Source organism: Xyrauchen texanus, chromosome 35 (assembly GCF_025860055.1).
Source record: "Xyrauchen texanus isolate HMW12.3.18 chromosome 35, RBS_HiC_50CHRs, whole genome shotgun sequence".
In the NCBI taxonomy this organism is placed as follows: Eukaryota; Metazoa; Chordata; class Actinopteri; order Cypriniformes; family Catostomidae; genus Xyrauchen; species Xyrauchen texanus.
Window position 1 is genome coordinate 26,978,123 of NC_068310.1, and position 21,164 is coordinate 26,999,286.

The 21,164-nt window shown below is 40.4% G+C and overlaps 2 protein-coding genes and 1 pseudogene across 3 annotated transcripts in view; all 3 read right to left on the reverse strand.

The window, feature by feature from the left end:
* The window catches only part of ube4b (ubiquitination factor E4B, UFD2 homolog (S. cerevisiae)), a 43,467-nt gene extending 39,714 nt beyond the window's left edge, over positions 1-3,753 (reverse strand). For both annotated transcript variants that reach the window (XM_052105252.1, XM_052105253.1), the window contains exons 1-2: positions 3,484-3,753; positions 845-1,052 (exon numbers count right to left, since the gene is read on the reverse strand). In XM_052105252.1, the coding sequence (XP_051961212.1) occupies positions 845-1,052; positions 3,484-3,507 (232 nt within the window). In that variant the 5' untranslated portion in view covers positions 3,508-3,753. The remainder of the gene's footprint in view (positions 1-844; positions 1,053-3,483) is intronic.
* An 813-nt stretch (positions 3,754-4,566) lies between these two features.
* Positions 4,567-7,136, reverse strand: rbp7a (retinol binding protein 7a, cellular). Its single transcript, XM_052105273.1, has 4 exons — positions 7,024-7,136; positions 6,587-6,765; positions 5,458-5,559; positions 4,567-5,361 (listed from the first exon to the last, which is right to left on the reverse strand). Exons 1-4 carry the CDS (start codon positions 7,094-7,096, stop codon positions 5,308-5,310), a joined length of 408 nt encoding a protein of 135 aa, XP_051961233.1. The 5' UTR covers positions 7,097-7,136; the 3' UTR covers positions 4,567-5,307.
* Positions 7,137-7,678: 542 nt separating this feature from the next.
* LOC127628572 (nicotinamide/nicotinic acid mononucleotide adenylyltransferase 1-like) lies at positions 7,679-19,960 on the reverse strand (annotated as a pseudogene).
* Positions 19,961-21,164: the final 1,204 nt, after the last annotated feature.

A 21,164-nucleotide genomic window follows, 5' to 3' on the forward strand; every position in this document is an offset into this window, starting at 1 on the left:
ACTCTTTTATTACATGCAGCAAATCTAAGAGACTGAAGAAAAACGATCAGCCTTGTTTGCCTATGTGTCCTGGGTTAAACCTTGGCCAAGGTTGAGCTAGGCTATCTCCAGAGTGACTGTGCACTTTTCTGCATAGCAAGGCACAGCAGGCAGAAACCGCTTACCTTGATACAAAAGTAAGGCTTTAGATTAAAACAGCTAAAATCACAAGAATACTAACAGCTAATGCCTTACAGTGATGTAAGATTCATTCACACAGGATTAAAGTAATTTAGATTCTTGGTCACAAAATTTTACACAGACAAGATTACAGTCTAATTAAATTACAATGAATCTAGAATGGCCTACTAATATAACTCACGTTTGTCAGCTAAGAAGCTTTTTGAATCCATATATATCCTACATCTATCAAACAAATATTGCAGACACCAAATATATTTCTAAAACAGGCTTATAGAGAATGACTCTTTCAGGAATATTGTTGAGCTGTAGCCGATAAATATGCATAGCATTACATCTAAAGTGATCCTGTCTTTATACAATATAATAATAATAATACGGTTTCATGCCTTGACAATTTCCCAAATCTGAAAGGGAGTGCGTTAAAAGTAATCTGCTTTGTAGCTTTAAAACCGAAAACAAAAAAGACAAAGGAAATCCCCATCTTCTGACAGCGACACTATAACCTGATTTTATCAGCACTTTCAGTTTCTCTCAATATAAAATCAAACAGACTTAATCCTCTCAAGCTGATACTTTTTGAGTATTAGATGAGTAATGAGTATTAGAAAAGATGGACTTGTATTTATGGCTCTTTCTGTATGACAGATGCAGTAAAACTTACCGGAGGCTCCCATTGGAGAGGAGGCAGGGGTGACATTTTGGACATTAAGGGCCAGAGTGTGGTATGGAGCTGGTGGGACAGGCTGCGATGTGGCCCCGGAGGGACCTGGCAAAGGTCCTGGTGGGGTCTCTCTCTGTGGGGAGGTCAAAGGGGTGTTGGGCTGGGACGTCTGCCCTCCAGCTAACCGGGCCAGTCGCCTTCTTCGGATCTGAAAAAAAATAAAAAATAAAATAAAAAGATTAATTACAGATTAATCTAATGATTAATTACAGATCAATACAGAGCAATAGTAAAATCAAGGACATGTCTTAAAAAGCAGCATGGAAATTTCTGAATGCTACAGTATATCCCATTCTCCAAAACACTTGTAATTTAAATTAAGGAATCGGGATGCATATGATTTCATGCAAACAGTAGAATGCTTTGAAAGTCATAAAGAAGCATTATTATTGTCTGCTGTGATGGAAATTCACTACACAGCCCAGTGAATCATTTTAGCTGGAGAACGTTGACAGAGGGCTTCAGTCTCTATGGCAAATACTGTCAGTGAAATGCCACAAACATAAATGCATTACTGCCTGATTTTTAAGCAATTGAGTCTAGTCTACTATGCAAAGCCCATTGTGTATATAGGCAACTTTTAGATTTATGTGAGATGACTGATATGTATGAATGTACACTAGCCTAAATGCAACTATAATTCCTTAAAATGGACATGATCACAATGGCCACTTATTTTGAAAGTGTAATGCTGAGTTTACACGATTTTAAGCCTGATTTTCGCTCACCGACAGTTTTGTGGAGATTGCCGACAAAGGCCTGAAATCGTTGGCACATCGGAGCTCACTCCCGTGAACGACGATTGCAATGTATGAACTATCAAAGACGCGATTTGAGAGAAGCGCATCGCCGATGTCAGCAAGATGTCTATAATGTTAAATATCTGGACCTGTCTACGATTCCAAATCATGCAATGTGAAATGTGTTTTTACAAGTACAGCGTTGACCTACAGCCAATGAGAGAGCAAGAAAAGGGGCACAGAAGTTTCATTGAGAGGAGTCAAGAAAGTCTCATTGGACCGAAGAAATGGAGGAAAAATTTGTGGAACATTGGCAGGAGCACCAGATTTGATGTTTCATCTGAACTGTACCCCAACCAGGTGGAGAAAGAGAAGAGTTGGAGAGAAATAGCCAATTCTCTTGGACAGTCAGGTGAGCAAATATGTAGATTTTTCAGGAGGAGGTACTTTTTCATATTGTAACCAATAAAATATATAATACCTTTAGGCAATTAAAAACATACACTTCATATTCTGAAATGCATAACATATGATCATGCATTTGTTTTCGTATCTCGTATCACTTCTCACATCTACTCTGTTGTGAAATGTAATTTGGAGTCCAGGCATCGGGGATTCGACAATAGTGAAATGTTTTGTAATGCGTTCACCCCTTTTGCGGATTTGTCGTGTAATTTGAAAATGCCATGACTTCCATGACAAGACAGACAATTGTGTAATATGAACAGTATAACGATCTGACATCTTTGAAAGTCGTGTAGTGTGTATGAGGCATAAGGCATCCCTAACAGATCATTTTAGAAGACAAGGTCAAGTGGATTAAATACATTATTTGGCACTCACAATGGTTTTATAATTATTTATAACACTGTCAGAAAGATTATGGGACTGTTGTTGTATATTACATTAAAATCATCAATTAATATCAAACATTTATTTTAACGAATTAGCCTATTTTCTTTTCTTTTCATGAATTTAGGTTTAACAGTAAAAACACAAAGGCATTACTACACACACCAACCAGTGATACAAGTGTCAAATAAAAAAACTGCCTAAAACCAAAAACCCATAGAACTAAATAACTGTTAAAAATTATTACCATCTTAAAACAATAGCAAGTGACCCAAAAGTTCTTTTTTTACGTTAAAACCAAAGCTTTTGAGCAACAAACTTGACGCCTGACAAAAGCTTGTTGCGCATGATTACAGTTTGTAAACCAGAGACAATTCAACAAAACGCACAGATTACCATGTTTAATCTCAATAACTGTACATTTTATCAAGAACATACGTTTAATTGATTAAATTTCACATCCAAAAACAATTGTATTTCTTCACACGACAGCCTTTCAGCCATTTTGGATTACCAGTGAAGAAAAGCTTCACAATTTGTTTTGATTTAAAAACGGTTTACACAATAACCAGCCTCCTGAAAAATATAAATAAAAATTATATTTGAACTTTCAAATTAAATGAAGGGGGAAAAAACAGATAGTCGAGGCTTGTGTCAGATCCATGTTGGTAAATATATCACTTGCTAACGAGCTGAATGGAAATAGCGTCCGTTTTGCCATTAATTTAGCTTCGATATCAACACTAAATAGACTCATTGATGGTCAAAACCCAATCTTATATTTCTATGTGAAATTAATGTAATCTGAATTTATTGGGATGTTTTTTAGCCTGTGTCATATTAGCTTATCCAATCATTGCTGCGATTGAAAAAGGTGACAATGACAAGCTATAAAGCTTTTAATAAAACACAGAAACACAACAGTCATAACATTAAATTATCGATTTCTACTGGTTAACACACAAAACTGTGTGACAATTGTCTTACCTCTTCAGGACTGAGCTGCTCCATCGCTTTTCTTTTGATTTTCAGCTTAATGATATTGCTAGCCAGACAGCTAGCCACCTTATCAACACCAAAAGTGCATAGTCTGAACCATAAAAGAAATATCAACGTGTCGTGATTGTCTAAGCCAAGTCTTTATATTAAAACATCAAACACCTGAAGATGCTTTCTGCCGATCGGGATGCGAAATCTTCGATTTCTGTGAAGCACAAAAAGTATTATTCGTCAAAACGCCGACGCGGCCATTTTGGATCTGAAGTCACGTGATGTGAGCTCGACACATTCCAGGCTGCGGCAGCTCAGGAAACTGATTTTACTGCCGATTCGACCTCGCGAGATTTGTTTACTTCTTGACCAAGTCTAATTGAGGCTAAATGAATGGCAAACCTTATACGTTATAGAGCTATTTTATAGCTTAAAGCTCATTCATCATTGTACGACAGCAACTCTATTCACATTTTTGACAAGATGAAAGGAAGCGTTTTCCCATGTAGGCACACCAATAAATTAATAAACTGCCTTATTTTACCTACCTACCTACCTACCAACCTACTATACCTACCTAGTACCTACTACCTACATACAGTAGTGTGTGCGTGTGTGTGTGTGTGTGTGTGTGTGTGTGTGTGTGTGTGTGTGTGTGTGTGTGTGTGTGCAGGTATTTAGTGGTTTACAAGGACCATTTTTTTAGGTTACAAACTGGTAATTACAAGGGTATTATGCTATAAATGAGTTTTTGAAGACATTTCTTGTGTCCCCATAATTGAAATTGCTTAAGAAACATTTTTTCGAAAATGTACAAATGCAGAACGTTTTTTGTGAGGGTTAGGTTTAGGGGATATAATCTATAGTTCGTACAGTATAAAAATCATAATGTCTACGGAGAATCTAATAGCTAATAATAATAAAGATAATAATAGCTGCACCAACATGTGTGTGTGTGTGTGTGTGTGTGCGTGCGTGCGTGCGTGCGTGCGTGCGTGTGTTATAACGACATTACAAACCAGCGACTGACAAATAAGCAAAGAAAGAACATTATATAACATGTTTTTGTTTTATTGCACAGTAAATTACTTTCAACTGATTTAATTGATGACAAATGTTTTTTTTTTCAATAGAGTTCCCTTTTACTTTAATTTGTTGATTGCATTTCGTGCAATGACTGTCAAAAACACTGAAAAAAGTACATTATAACATGTTTTTGTTGTATTGTACAATACACTTTTAAATGTTTGAATTAAAGACTATATTAACAAACCATGTTTAGATGTGACTAAACATACAGAAATAATAATATAGGCCTATATATAAAAACACAGCCTTACAAAATGGTCTAAATAAAATTTGTTTAAAAAGGCGAAAGGAATGCATCATATTCTGGTGAAAAAATAACTGTGGATTTATTTACATCAGAAATAAAGTGTAACAGCAGTAGGCCTATGGCTCAGGGCCATTAGGTTATACTTGGCACATTGCTACATCTTTGTGAAAGTGGCTACTGTCTTGTGATCAGGTAAAGGAACACCACTATTGACAAAATGTTTTCCAACGAACTGTTGACCATTCTGAACAGTGTTTGTTTGTAAATGGTCTTATGTCGCCCTCTAGTGGCACCTTAACTCCTATTCTAGACTTTCAACAATCCAGGAATCTGTGCCTCACTGGTTGTAATAGTTAAATCTGGGTTTTGGGACATAGGCTGGAACATAGGTCCTTCCTCTTGCCCATGTTCCTCTGACTTAGAAGTGTAAACTACTTTGTTTACATCAGTGCGTCTTTTCAAATTTTAAACTCCACCACAAGGCCTCAGACAACCCGTTTGAAAACTTGCTTGCAGACTTCATCTTCACAGTACAATTCCTGTAAAAGGTTGAAAGGTATGATCATTAAGGGGTGATTATTGAAATACTCATAAATGTTTATGGTGTAAAATTCCATACAAAATTCCAAACTTACCAAATTAAGTTTATCATCCTCAATCCAGTGCGCCCAGCCTCTGTTCTTTTTCTCACCCTTTTGTACGCACACCATCCTGTTTGCCTCCCAATTCACCAGGGACTGTTGACAAATAGAATTGTGTTTAATTTTGTCCTTCACCATTACAATTCAGCCTTGATTATTTGTCATAATATGTATTGAATTGAGCAAATATTTGTATTCATACAGCCTAAAGATAATCCTGAAGGAAGGCTGACACTGTTCTGGCGCTGTATAAGAATGTGTAATATATATAGAGACTGATAATTGGTTTGATTAATAGTTTTTACTTAATCAGTTGTCAGATGTTTCATATCAGATCTAGAATTTATTGGTAAAGCAGATATTATAGAACCAATAACCGATTAATAACAAATAACTGAGCAATGATGCACAGTCAATTGTAATGTACCTTAATACATTGTTTGCTCAAATTACTTAAGCGTTTTATGATAAATAAAACTTTGCATAAATAATAATGTTGTCCTTCACCACCACAATACAGACAGTTTATTTGTTATAATATGTATTGAGCAAATATTTGTATTCAAATAGCCTAAAAATAATACTGAATTAAAGCTGCCACTGTCCTGGTGCTGTATAAGAATGTGTAATACATATAGATAGCCTGATTATTGGTTTGACCAATATTTTTTTACCGATATTCCCATTTTTCTAATTAAACGGTTATCAGTTCTTTGTTATCGGGTATACCATTTATCTTAAAGCGGGTGTTAAAGAACCGATAACCAAACTGATAACCAATAACTGACATGCCCTCGACTGTAATGTAATTTGCTTATCTAATATATTTTTGCTCAAATTACTTAAACATTTAATGCAAAACAACTTTGCATAATTAGCAATAATCCTAATGCTTGTTATTGTTGTAATCTAATGATTATATATTTATTATTGTGTTAAAAAAGCAGAAATAAAAGAATAATTAAATAATCAGTTATGCATATCGGTTATTGGACAATGTGTGAATAAATATAATTGACCTTTAGTCCCCTGATATAATCTATGAAATGTCATGAACTTATTTAAGAAATGTAATGTAATACTACAATGATAATACAATACAATAATGAGTATTTAGTAATACCTTGCAGTGTTTGTCATCCAGTCCCTTGGTGAACTCTTGAAACTCTTCATTCACTCTAAAGGAAAGAGTGTAGTTTCTGACCGTGCTGAGTGTCTTGATCACAAAGCGATCTCCCACCTGCTCCATCACTTTACGATGTTTTAGCTTCAGGGCGATTTTACGGGTGTACAGGCCAATCCCTATGAGATCACAGAGTTTAGGACTACCACTTTAGGGTTCACACTGAAAACAACACAGTAGGACAGCCAGGGACACATTATGTCCTGTCAAGCTTACAAATAATATAAAAACATTTTTTTACACACCATAAAAATAATATAGTTTGAGGGAGATAAAAAAGCATGAGTAATAAAACATGCAGTAATACAGAAAATGCATAAGCACACAGAATTATGAGCAATCATCCATTCAAAGCAAATAAAAAAATGCAATCTCACCTAAAGCAATCATGTATCCCTCAAAGTTGACATTGCTGACCATATCCCATGTACCACAGAGACTGACAGGCATTTTATAAACTGTCTGAAAAAATCCTGTTGTGATGTGAAGAAAGCTGCAAAGACTGAAAGACTGAAAGTTTCCCAAATTTTATGTGTTTTGAGTTAAGTGGGCGGAGTTTCATCCTTTACCTTTCATCTGTCAACAGTGCTGCAAAGCGTGGCTCTTTATGTAATGTCTTACGTAAAGTAAAACGTGTCTGGTAGGTCTTTGTGTGGAAAATGTTTGTCAAAACACACCTACGAGCACAATACTACCTTTCTTATGGTTTCAGTAGGTTTGACTGTCATTTTATATTGATTAAAGCAATAAAAGAAAAAAATAAATAAATAAACACCTTTTAGAGTTAATTATCTAAAATTAGATGCTTAGCATTTTGCATGTTTAAAAACACATGTATAATGAACGATGGTTAAAAAGACGATTTTATACTCGTATTGTTGTGAATGTAAAAGTGTTCGAATTTGCTAGTATAGGCCAGTTACAATAGAATCCATCATTGAAAATGAAAAATTGTTGAATTTATTATAGACATCCACAATTTTAACAAAGTTTAAAAATGTCATTACCAGCAGTAGAAAAAAAAAAAAAGTGTCATTCTTTCCACTGCAGTCAAATGAGTCCGCATCATCACAACATCACATGAGCACCACGTGCCTCTTCCAGATAAGTCAAAACACGAATTACGCACATCAAACTGATGTGAATTTCCGTCAAGGAAGATGACAAATAAAGAGACTGAAACGTTTCTCAGGCATACAAAGTTGTATAGGTCAAATTCTTATTGCAGCTATTTTAAATTAAACGTTCTTATATATATATATATATATATATATATATATATATATATATATATATATATATATATATATATATATATATATATATATATATATATATATATATATGTATATATATATATATATATATATATATATATATATATATATATATATATATATATGTATTATTTTATTAGCTACATAATATTTGTTTATTAGCTAATATTAATTCATATTAATTAATTGTACTTATTGGCTACATAAAAGTGTTTTATTATAATCATTTTATTATTATTATTATTATTATTATTATTATTATTATTATTATTATAACGAAATGAATGCAATATAGAAACTTTAAGATCTCTTTTAGAAAATCACATGACAAATCTGATCACACTCAACAAAACTAAATGGTGTCAAAGGTGACTTGGAGATTACTATTACACCTGCTAAGATGGCCTCAGTATATGCAAATGCAATCAATCAAGGTGACAAACACAAGCATTGAAAGGCATATTCATTCTTGTATGAATACATGAATACAAAATTCTTTCAATTTGAATGGGTTTAGTAGGGGGAATTAAACCCTAGGGACATTGGAGGCTTTTGAGACATTGTTTAATGTTTACTTCTTTCACATCAAATTAAAAAGAAACATCCTTCCAGGTCATATACACAATTTCTCATTTAACCACAGGCAATGCCTGGAAGAAAATGTAGAGATTTGACAGATAGTTTGTCTTAAGTGTGACATAATAAAATAAACTACTTCACAATGTATGGCAGCAATCCAACCGAAAGCAGAGTTGGATTTTTGTTTTTTGTATTCATATTAATCACTGAAGTTCAGGGATTTCCCCACTTTTCTCCTGTGCATGTGATACAGTAGAGGGCTTTTATATATAAGCACTGGTCTAAAAGTACTTTAAAAACTCAAAGATCAGGCATGAACTTTTATAGCTATGCATGATTGTCATATTTGTAATATTTGTGCTTTTTAATCTTTTAAGGTGGCTGTTTTGAACACGTTGCACTGAAAGTATTTTATCTGATGCTAAAACGCTCAGAGCAAATGTTCTCTTGTGCTTGTCAAACAACTGTCAGTGAACAAATGTGGCATAAACTGAGTTTTGCCCTTATCTTTAAATCTCCATAGATTGAATTCTGGAGCTAAGTGCTCTGGTCAACCACCATAGTTGTATTTTTCTAAGATTTTTACAGACTATGTCTTCCATTTATTAGCACCCATATCGCTGAGCATGTATTGTTTCTAGATATTGAAACAACTTTTTGTAAACCCTTCAGGTAGGCCCTACACATTAAATTTTAAATTAAAAATATTTCAACAAAACCCACACAATTGAACATCTACATAAAAATGTTCTATATTAGTACTACAATAAAACAAATATTTTGTTGTTGAAAATATTTTATTAATCTGTCTTTACAAAATTAAAAAATGAATGTGAAGAACTACACCTGTAGAATCTCTGCTAGGGCACCTGTGTGAGCTGACATCATACATCCACCGCAAATCAACTTGAGAACAGCTGGTTATGATAAAATGTAAAAAACAAAAATTACTAGAGGGTGAAGGATGGATTATGAATCAAATGTCAAAGACGATTTGTGTGTAACAGGCCAGCACTCCATTAAAACCTCTAAACAGAACTTGAGGCTAGTCCAAAAGTATTAGACTATCATCCTAATTAGTTGTAGTGTATCTCTGGAGGGGGGGCAAGGATGAAAACAGCATTTTTCTGCTCACTCTCTGTGCTGCACAGGATGTGATACTGAATATACTGAATCACGGAGTCAGGCAGCAGGTTGCGATTTGACACTCTCATGGTGAGAGTGTACGCTACACTCTGTCCTCTGCAAAGGGACGGATCTAGAAAAATATTTATTGGGTGGCGAGAGGGGGGCAGGAATTTTTGAGGGGTGGCAACATATGGCAGACTTATATATACTTAATTTAATCACCTTTATCACAGTTTGATGAGAAATAGTATGTACACACTAAAAAAGGGCACAGGCTGCCATTTACAAACTCATCCAGGCAAACTTAATCTCATGCAATCAATGTCTTGCATTTGAGGTTTCATGTGAAACAGTTCATATTAGGAATAAGTGACCATACATTGTGATCTCACTTAATAGGAGATAAAAGTATGATTGAAGTAAGGGCATTATTACCGGAAAGGCATTAAGGTAAGACACAGGTGATGACAGGCAGAGAGGGGAAGCAAACACACGCAGCATTTGTACTAGAAGAAACTATACAAAGAAAAACTTACACATTAAGATCTATGGACTGAGCTGTACTAAAGTGAGCATAAATACACTGTGGAAATAAATAGGTCACGGCACTCAAACGAGGTACTGGACATCGCTTTAATTGTTTACTCTGAACACACATTTTTCCAAACTGATCAGTCTCTTGCCGCTCTGGCGCCATCTCGTGCTGCATTCAGTGCAGTTGGACATTGGAGATTCGCGCTCGTAAATTGTCAAATTGGCCATAACTTTTAATTCTTTGCTGCCAACTGGGGTGGCAGCAGGGGTGCCAAGGTATTCTTTTAGGGTGGCATTTGCCACCCTATGCCACCCCGGTAGATCCGCCCCTGCCTCTGCTTAGGGCCCAGAGCACATGAGTGACTGAAATCTCATTGGTCACCCATTCTCGAATCACATGGATGTTCTTATGGTGTCTATACAGCACTTCAGACTGATTGAAAAACATATCAGTGTTGCTGCCACATCTGGTTATGCACGCCACATCATAGCGCCCCACAATTTCCTAAATTTCTTCTGGCTTCCAAAGGTTGGGGACACAAAAGGACTCCAGTACATCGGCACCAACACAGCAGTTTCAGATGGGTGGTATCTAAAATACATACATACATATACATATCTATATATATATAGATATATATATAGAGAGAGAGAGAGAGAGCGAGAGAGAGAGAGAGAGAGAGAGAGAGAGAGAGAGAGAGAGAGAGAGAGAGAGAGAGAGAGAGAGAGAAGCTCTTGCAGCGTGCTGCAGTGAAACCGCTTATCTGTTTATATGCAAAACTGAGCAATTTAAATACAAAGAGAGAGATACATGTTGATTGGCTACCTGATTAGTGATGTTGACTGGCTTAACATGACACATCTGTGAGCAAGCAAATTGGCTAAAAGATAACAAGTCAGAGAACCTAACAGCTTGGGCCACATAGAGTTGCATGGCTGAACTGAATTTACCTCACTTTAAGGTGCATCTTTGTCAGCGTGTGTGATCCCTGGGAATCAAACCCATAACCTTGGCGTTTCAAGAAACATGCCTTACAAGTCAAGCTTAGGAACACATTATAAAGTCCATGATTTATTTGAAGAATGTGCTCCAAAGCCATATTGGCAAGCAGGAATACATTTTAATTATGGTCTGGTTAGACTGTTATACTGCAACTAAGACCACATCCACAGTAATACGTTTTCGTTAAAAACACATTGATTTAGTTACGTTTATGCCTCTCATCCACACTGGAAAGTCATTTTTCTCCACCAAAAACAGTGATTTGAAAAGGCTCCCCATTACCGCATACTTGAAAATTATTTAAAAAAAAATCCTGTTGTTATTACAAAAATAATCTGGCAGCTGTGGTTGCCAGAATAATTATGTAAAAAATACAGTTAAAATGTAAAAGTGTAAAACACAGAACAACCTGTACATTTTACAGTTTGAAATGGTTGTAATTTACACGCTGGCACTGTAAAAATAAAAAATAAAATTCTCTGATTCGTGAGAACAATTTACTCACAGACTGAATTGGTTGGGTTACTGAATTAACATCTGACAAACTAAATGAACTGTAATTCATTACTCTGTCAACTTTAACTCAAAAATCACTTAAAATTGTGTTATGTTTGACTGTTTGCTCATATGACAATGTGTATTTAAGCCTAAACATTGGCAACAGAGTTTTGTTGAAATTATATTTAAAAAAAAACTGACAAAGAAACAAAAAATCTAAATTGTGTTACAATTTGTAGTATTGCATTTGTTTAGGATATAGTTTGGACCTGTTATAGATTTAGCGTTTGATGCATTCTGAAAAAACAAAACTGTGTAGGAAACACAGATCTGCATTTGTTCTGTTTCTTTTCAGGTTGCCTTAAACTCTTGATTGAAAAACCTTTACATTTGTTCAAAGAGTTAAACATTTTCCATTTGAGAGGAATGCTGTGCTGAGAGATGCAGATTGTGTTGAATAAATTCAGCCCTTGTTAAAAGCTGCTGTACCCTGATTCCCTCCCATCCCCTGAGGGCACATCAGCACCTACATTACCTGTCATAAAGTAACAGAGCAAACACTCTTAAGTGTCTGTTTGTTCAAAGACACTGAGCTGTAGGAACATTTACCACAACAAGGAGTGCAGATGATTATTTGCAATGCCTGCTTTTGTGTTAATACAGCTCTGACATTTGCTTGCATGTTGCTCCAGCTTTCTTCTCTTCCCACACTTCACAGCATCCACATCAGCAATGTCATTCGGAGTGGAAAAGAGTTCGATATGATGGTGCCTTTTAAAGATCAGAACTAATGATATGTTGTAGAAATCAAACAAATGAAGTAGAATGTTGCTTAAAACTTTGCAGTATGTTTGTATAAGCATAAATATGCATAATTTATCATTAATTAACAATGAATAATACATTTGTATATTATTAATTAATCATAGTAAATGTTAATTTGATACTATGGTTCATTTTTAGTTGAAAAAATATGTATGGCAGTATGATAGCCTCAGTCACCTTTCACTTTTATTATATGGAAAAAAAGATGCATTGAAATTGAATGGTGACTGAGACTGTCATCTCTGACATCTCTATTTGTGCTCCACAGAAGAAAGTCAGTCATACAGGTTTAGAAACATGAGGATGACAGAATGTTTGTATTGTTGGGTGAACAATTCTTTTAATTAAATGTCAAGCTGACAGGTGATCTGTTCAACAGAATCAATAAAGCTTGAAGAGCAGAAATGTTGACTAATCTAGACTGACGTCCACACAAACAACATGACAGCAAATTCGTCATGGATAGCACTAAAATAGCACACAAAGGGGTGTGTCGGATATTTATCTTTTACTTCAACCAAAATGAATTCACAACTCTTCTCCACAAGCACATGATCTTAAGATGTCTCATCGAACTTCTTTGGCTGTCTTCTCCCACTCTGCAGGCTGCTGACTCTCCCAGTCATCCACTGTGATCCAACCAGAGCTCTCTGCGGCAAGTCTAGCCATCTTCAACCAATGACAGGCATCAATCAGACCTTTCTTCTTGTAGCTATCGCCAACTGGCGAGATTGTGCCTTTCACCACTCTGTATCTTCCTGCCATGAGCCAATTAAGAATTACAAAAATATACATTAAAGTATGACATTTAAAAGTATAACATTTAAAGGGATAGTTTACCCAAAATGTTTAATTCATGTTGTTCCAAACTCATATGAAATACTTTATTCTGTGAAACACAAAGATATTTTCATCAATTGTATGATGTGTTTTGTCAGTATAATGTAAGTTAATGGGGTCTAAAACCTTCAAGTTTCAAAAAGGACATAAAGGTAGCATAAAAGTAATCTATATGACTTGAGTGGTTTAATCCATGACTTCTAAAGCGATATGATCACTTTGAGTGGGAAACAGATCAAAATCAAAATCCTTATTCACTATTAATCTTGGCATATGGCCCAACTGGAACACAGTGCAGGCAAGACAGTGATGCTTATATGCTGCAAGCGGTTGTCAGTTGTGCATGAATGAGACATGGCGTTTACATTTTCTAGTGTTTACAGTACATTTTAAAAGTAATCCCTGAAACTCAAACTGTGACTCTATTTTAACTCACGTCGGCATTTTCAAAACAGCCCGACTGGGCGTGAAAAACGCAAACTGGCAACACTGTGTCTGGTCAAGTCAAGTCCAGTGCAATGAAGTGTGTTAACGAGTTTCTTTCATTAACACAGTAAAGAGACTGCGGATGCCAAGATTTGTAGTGAATAAGGACTTAAAACTGTATCTGTTTTTCACCCTGAAGCTATCATGTTTCTTCAGAAGACAAGGATGAAACCACTCGAGTTGTATGGATTACGTTTATGTTGCCTTTATGTGCTTCCTGAAGCTAGAAAATGTTGGACCCCATTGACTTACAATGTATGAACAAAAATAACATTCTTCAAAATATCTTCAATTATGTTCTGCAGAAGAAAGAAGGTCATACAAGTGGGACAGCATGAGGGCGAGTAAATGAAGTGATTGGGATCCAGAAGTCTGAATGTGTAAATATCACATAGTCATCATAAAAGTAATCCATCCAACTCCAGTGGTTTAGTCAATGTCTTCTGAAGCAATCCAATTGGTTTTGGGTGAGAATGGATTACTTTCATAATGCCTTTATGTGATATTTGGACCTTCAGAGTTCTGGTCACAATTTACTTGCATTGTATGAACCGAGCGAGCAGAAATGTTATTCTAAAAATCTTAATTTGTGTTCTGCAGAAGAAAGCAAGTCAAACACCTGGGATGGCATGAGGGTGAGTAAATGATAAGAGAATTTACATTTTTGGGTAAACTATCCTTTTAAAATTGCATAAACTAAACGGAACGCCTGAGGAAGCAAAGATTATCGCGGTAAGAGATCTACGCAAACTTGAAAGATTTAAAACATGAATCCTGAAATGAATGAATTACACTCTGATGGAAATGGCAGGAATCCAAGATGGCCCAGACTGTGTGATATTTTTGGAAGAGGATGGTTAATTTGGGGCTCAGGGCTATTGGGCCTACTGAATGTGATTATTTTTTGGCCTGGGAATGTCGTGAAACTGGATGGATGGATTGTTGTGCGCACGGATCAGAGATAGAGGATTGGGCTTACAAGTGTTGAATATTATAAAAGACGATGACTGATTGTATGTTTAAAGATTACGTGTTTCCCTTTATGGATGGACATGACAAAGACTTAGACCAGCTGAGGAGTGATAAAATGGACAATGAAATGCCAATGTCAAGTTTGGTAACACCATATCTGAATTACTCGCACAGTGGAAGATTAGAAGATTTGGATGAAAGAGCGTTTGATGTGGGGAGTGAAATAGACCCTGAGAGGAATTTCAATTGTGACTTCACAACAGATGGGTCCAACTGTAAATATTTCACTGAAAAACAATTCAATGACATTGTAGAGAGGGATGGAGTGTATATTAGCCATCTCAATAGCAGAAGTTTAAATAGAAATTTCGGCAATATCATGGATTATTTGAAGCGGCTGAAGAGGGTATTTGATGTCATTGCTATTTCAGAGACATGGTTGCGAAATGACACTGCTGAAGACTTTGGAATGACAGGCTATGAAATGTTCTTTGTAAATCGGACTTTAAAGAAGGGAGGTGGAGTGGCCTTATATGTTAATACTGCCCTGCAAGGCAAGCAGGTTGTCTCTATGTCGAAAGAATGTGCTGGGAATTTTGAAATAGTCACTGTAGAAATAGAGATGAAAACAAGTAGAAATCTAATAGTTAGTTGTGTGTATAGAGCGCCTGGAACATGTATTGACAAAACAAATGATCAATTAGTTTGTATGTTTGAGAAGGTGGTAGGTAGAAAAAATGTTTTTGTTTGTGGAGATTTTAATGTTGATCTTTTGAATCCACAAGGCCACAAAGGTACCACAGACTTTATTTATACAATGGATAGCTTAGGTTTATTTCCAACAATCACAAAGCCGAGTAGAATTACAGGACAAAGTGCTACATTAATTGACAATATTTATTCAAATGTTGTTGATAATGACATTGTAGGGGGATTGTTGGTGGAAGACATAAGTGACCATTTGCCAATTTTTGTTTATTATAATTGTAAATTAAATGAAGTAGCACCTGTAAGGAGGAAAAGAGAATGGAGGCTGAGGACTCCTGTAACCTTGAAAGCCTTTAAGGAAGATCTATTAAGATATAATTGGGAAAATGTTTATGTTAATGATGTAAATGAAGCGTATAGCTCTTTTCTGAATATTTATTTAAAGTTATATGAAATGAATTGTCCTTTAAAAATGTACATTGAGAAAAAGAGGGAACAAAAACCCTGGATGACAAAAGGGTTACTTAATGCATGTAAAAAGAAAAACACTGTTATGAGTGCAGGAAGCAGGAGAAGGCAGACGGGTGATAAGGATCCAAATGCGGTTTATTTAAAAGAATAACAAATAAGCAAAACACAAAGAAAAGTCCACAAGGGGAAAAACTAACTCAAATACAAATAACACACAGCGGGTAGAACAAACAGCAAAACATCCACAACGAAAAGGGAACCTCGAGCGAACAAGAACAAGAACAAGAACATCTCAACATACACGAAATATAACCATACATCGAACGACAAGGGGAAAGGAAAACAACAGGGTTTAAATACACAAGGACACTATAAAGACTAAACGAGACACAGGTGAGAACAATGATGAGTGCTGGCAGAGATGAGTGCCGGGGATAGTGGGAAATGTAGTTTTTACACGGACAGTGAGACTCAGGGCGGACAACAGGGAAAACGTGACATGGAACGGATCGGTGACGGATGAAACGGAAAACACGGAGCAGACCACACGGAAACATGACATAAACGTGATGGGTGAGACACAGAACACAGGGTAGACAACAGAGGAAGGTGACATAACCCCCCCTCAAAAGGACTGGATTCCAGACGGTCCTAAATAAAAAGACAGAAATAACAAAAACAAAAAAATGATCAAGGAGTGAGGGGGTAGACCAGGGGGGAAAACAGACAGACAAAAGGGAGCACAAGGGACACAGAGACAATCCAAGGAGGCACAAGGGACAATTAGGCAGTCCATGGGGGTAAAAGGGGCACAGGGACAGTCCAAGGAGGCACAAGGGGCAACTGGGCAGTCCACGGGGGTACAAGGGGCAATTAGGCAGTCCACGGGGGCACAAAGGGCAGGCAGGCAGACCAGGGAGGCCGAGAGGGCAGACAGGCAGTCTCTGGGGGTGTGTGAAGGGAACCGGGTCAGGTGGCCTGAGGGGCGTCCACTGGGTAGGGACAGGTTTAGGAGGCCAGGGAGGTATCGACCGGGCAGGGACAGGTTTAGGTGGTCTGGGAGGTGTCGACCAGGCAGGGACAGGTTTGGATGGCCCGGGAGCTGGCCACAGGGCAAGGGCCGGTTCAGGGACCTGGGAGGTGGCCACAGGACAGAGGCCGGTTTAGATGGCTCGGGAGCTGGCCACAGGGCAAGGGCCGGTTCAGGGGACCTGGGGGGTGGCCACAGGACAGGGACAGGTCGAGGAGGCCTGGGAGATGGCCACAAGACAGGGATAGGCTTAGGAGGCCAGGGAGGTTTCGACCGGGCAGGGACCGGTTCAGGGGGCCTGGGAGGAGGCCATCGGACAGGGACAGGTCCCGGAGGCGGAGCTGAGAGGGGTACTGGAGACGAAACTGAGGGAGGCTCAGGAGGCGGAGCTGAGGGAGGCTCTGGAAGCTCAGGAGGCGGAGCTGAGGGAGGCTCTGGAGGCTCAGGAGGCGGAGCTGAGAGGGCCTCTGGAGGCTCCGGAGGCGGGGCTGAGGAAGGCGGTGCCGAGGATGGCTCGGGAGGCCCAGGAGGTGGAGCTGAGGAAGGTGGTGCCATAAGAGGCTTTAGGGGCGGAGACCTGGAAGGCTCTGGAGGCGGAGCCAAGGGAGGTGGCGTCGTGGGAGGTTTCAGAGGCGAATACCAGGCAGGCTCTGGAGTCTCGGGAGGTGGAGCCGTAGGAGGCTCTGAAGGCAGAGCCAAGGGAAGTTCAGGAGGTGCAACTAAGGGTACCTCAGGAGGCGGAGCCGAGGAAGGCCTAGGAGACGGGGTTGAGGAAGGCGGAGCCAAGGATGGCTCAGGAGGCCCAGGAGGCGGAGCCGTGGGAGGCTCTGGAGGCTGAGCCAAGGAAGGCTCAGGAGGCGGGGCCGAGGAAGGTGGCGCTGTAGGAGGCTTTAGTGGCGAAGACCTGGAAGGCTCTGGAGGCTCTGGGGCCAGAGCCGTAGGAGGCTCAGGAGGCGGAGCCGTAGGAGGCTCGGGAAGCTCGAGAGGTGGAGTCCTGGAAGGCTCGAGTGACTTGAGAGGCGGAGCCCTGGAAGGCTCGAGAGGCTTGTGGTGCAGAGCCCTGGAAGACTCGAGCGACTTCAGGGGTGGGGCCCTAGGTGGCTCGAGAGGCGGAGCCCTGGACGGCTCGAGAGGCTTGAGAGGCGGAGCCCTGGAAGGCTCGAGAGGCTTGAGAGGCGGAGCCCTGGGAGGCTCGGGAAGCTCGAGAGGCGGAGCCCTGGAAGGCTCGAGTGACTTGAGAGGCGGAGCCCTGGAAGACTCGAGTGACTTGAGGAGCCCTAGGAGGCTCGAGAGACTTGAGAGGTGGAGCCCTGGAAGGCTCTAGAGGCGGAGCTCTAGAAGGCTCTGGAGTCTCTGGGAGCAGAGCCGTAGGAGGCTCTGGGGGCGGAGCCGTAGGAGGCTCTGGGAGGCAGAGCCGTAGGAGGCTCGGGAGGCAGAGCCGTAGGAGGCTCTGGAGTCTCTGGGAGCAGAGCCATAGGAGGCTCTGGGGGCAGAGCCATAGGAGGCTCGGGAGGCAGAGCTCTAGAAGGCTCTGGAGTCTCTGGGAGCTGAGCTGTAGGAGGCTCTGGAGGCGGAGCCGTAGGTGGCTCGAGAGGCGGAGCCCTGGACGGCTTGAGTGGCGGAGCCCTAGGAGGCTCGAGAGACTTGAGAGGCGGAGTCCTTAAAGGCTCTAGAGGCAGAGCTCTAGAAGGCTCTGGAGTCTCTGGGAGCAGAGCCGTAGGAGGCTCTGGGGGCGGAGCCGTAGGAGGCTCGGGAGGCAGAGCTCTAGAAGGCTCTGGAGTCTCTGGGAGCTGAGCCGTAGGAGGCTCTGGAGGCGGAGCCGTAGGCGGCTTGAGAGGCGGAGCCCTGGACGGCTCGAGAGGCTTGAGAGGCGGAGCCCTGGAAGGCTTGAGAGGCGGAGCCCTGGGAGGCTCGAGAGGCTTGAGAGGCGGAGCCCTGGGAGGCTCGAGAGGCGCTGGCTCTTGGACGGTCCTGGCTACTGGCGCTGGCTCAGGGACGGTCGAGGCTACAGGCGCTGGCTCAGGGACGTCTGAAACTGCAGGCACTGGCTCACCGACGTCTGAAACTGCAGGCACTGGCTCAGTGACGTCTGAGACTGCAGGCTCTGGCTCAGTGACGTCTGAGACTGCAGGCACTGGCTCACTGATGTCTGAGACTGCAGGCACTGGCTCACTGACGTCTGAGACTGCAGGCACTGGCTCACTGACGTCTGAGACTGCAGGCCCTGGCTCGCAGGCCGGGGCAGGCGTTGGCTCTGGCTCGCAGGCCGGGGCAGGCGTTGGCTCTGGCTCGCTGACCGTGGCTGGCGTGGGCTCAGGCTCGCTGACCGTGGCTGGCGTGGGCTCAGGCTCGCTGACCGGGGCAGGCGTTGGCTCTGACTCGCAGGCCGGGGCAGGCGTTGGCTCTGGCTCGCTGACCGTGGCTGGCGTGGGCTCAGGCTCGCTGACCGTGGCTGGCGTGGGCTCAGGCTCGCTGACCGGAACAGACGTTGGCTCTGACTCGCAGGCCGGGGCAGACGTAGGCTGGGAGGCGGAAGCCCTTCTTCTCCTCCTCATCGGGGCGGACGAAGTGGGCCGTACTGGCTCGTTGGCGGCGACAGGCGTGGGGGTTGGCTTGCTGACAGGTGAGGCGGGCGCAACAGGAAGGGCCATGGATGACTGGAGAGTCTCCACGGTGGGAGGAGAGGTAGAACCCTTCACAGCAACACCCACAGTGAGTGGTGAGTCGCACACCAGTAGGGTCGCCACCAGGAAGTCGCGGAGAGTCCAGCCATGCGTCACTTGTGGCAGCCGCTCCTTCAGCGACGGATTCAGGTTGTCCCTAAAGAAGACCACCAAGGCTGGGTCTGGAAAGGCTGAGACGCTCGCCAGACGGAGAAAGTCCTGGATGTGGTCTTCAATTGGGCGGTCCTCCTGCTTTAAATCAAGCAGACGGCATCGAGCTCGTAAAACCGCTGGATCCATAGGTGGTCGTTCGATCTGTTATGAGTGCGGGAAGCAGGAGAAGGCAGACGGGTGATAAGGATCCAAATGCGGTTTATTTAAAAGAATAACAAATAAGCAAAACACAAAGAAAAGTCCACAAGGGGAAAAACTAACTCAAATACAAAGAACACACAGCGGGTAGAACAAACAGCAAAACATCCACAACGAAAAGGGAACCTCGAGCGAACAAGAACAAGAACAAGAACAAGAACAAGAACAAGAACAAGAACAAGAACAAGAACAAGAACAAGAACAAGAACAAGAACAAGAACAAGAACAAGATCTCAACATACACAAAATATAACCATACATCGAACAACAAGGGGAAAGGAAAACAACAGGGTTTAAATACACAAGGACACTATAAAGACTAAACGAGACACAGGTGAGAACAATGATGAGTGCTGGCAGAGATGAGTGCCAGGGATAGTGGGAAATGTAGTTTTTTTCTCAGGGCGGACAACAGGGAAAACGTGACATGGAACGGATCGGTGACGGGTGAAACGGAAAACACGGAGCAGACCACACGGAAACATGACATAAACGTGATGGGTGAGACACAGAACACAGGGTAGACAACAGAGGAATGTGACAAACACACTATATAGGGTCTTTTTAAGACAAAGAATGGAAAAAGCTGAGATGAAATATAAGGCATATAAAAATAAACTTACGAAAATACTTAGGTTAAGGAAAGAGACATATTATAGCAGTTGTTTAGAGGAAAATATAGGAAATATGAAAGGAATGTGGAAAGTTATAAATGGTTTAATAAGAAATAAAGTCAATGAAGCTGCATATCCTAAATTTATAATAAAAGATAATATGTGCATAGACAAGAAACAAGATGTGGCTGAAGAATTTAATGATTTTTTTGTTAATGTGGGACTGAATCTCGCAAGGGATATTGTTGAACCAAAAGAGAAAAATGGATTGGATGATTTAATTGAAAACAATCTGCAAAGTTTGTATCTAAGTGAGGTTAGTGAATCTGAAGTGAGGGGAATGGTTTTAAGCTATAAAAGTAAGAGATCACAAGATTGCAATAACATAGATATGTCCTTAGTGAAAGAAACCATAGAAGAAATTATTAAACCATTGACACACATATGTAATGTTTCTTTTAGGACGGGAATATTCCAGATGAAGGTAGCAAAGGTCATACCTTTGTTTAAAGCAGGTA

What these genes read in the sequence shown, in the direction of transcription:
- rbp7a (XM_052105273.1), bottom strand. Translation starts at nt 7,096, where the DNA reads ATGCCTGTCAGTCTCTGTGGTACATGGGATATGGTCAGCAATGTCAAC. An exon ending in GGGATACATGATTGCTTTAG is followed by an intron (nt 6,766 to 7,023) that starts GTGAGATTGCAT and finishes GTGATCTCATAG; the next exon opens with GGATTGGCCTGTACACCCGT. An exon ending in TGGATGACAAACACTGCAAG is followed by an intron (nt 5,560 to 6,586) that starts GTATTACTAAAT and finishes ATTTGTCAACAG; the next exon opens with TCCCTGGTGAATTGGGAGGC.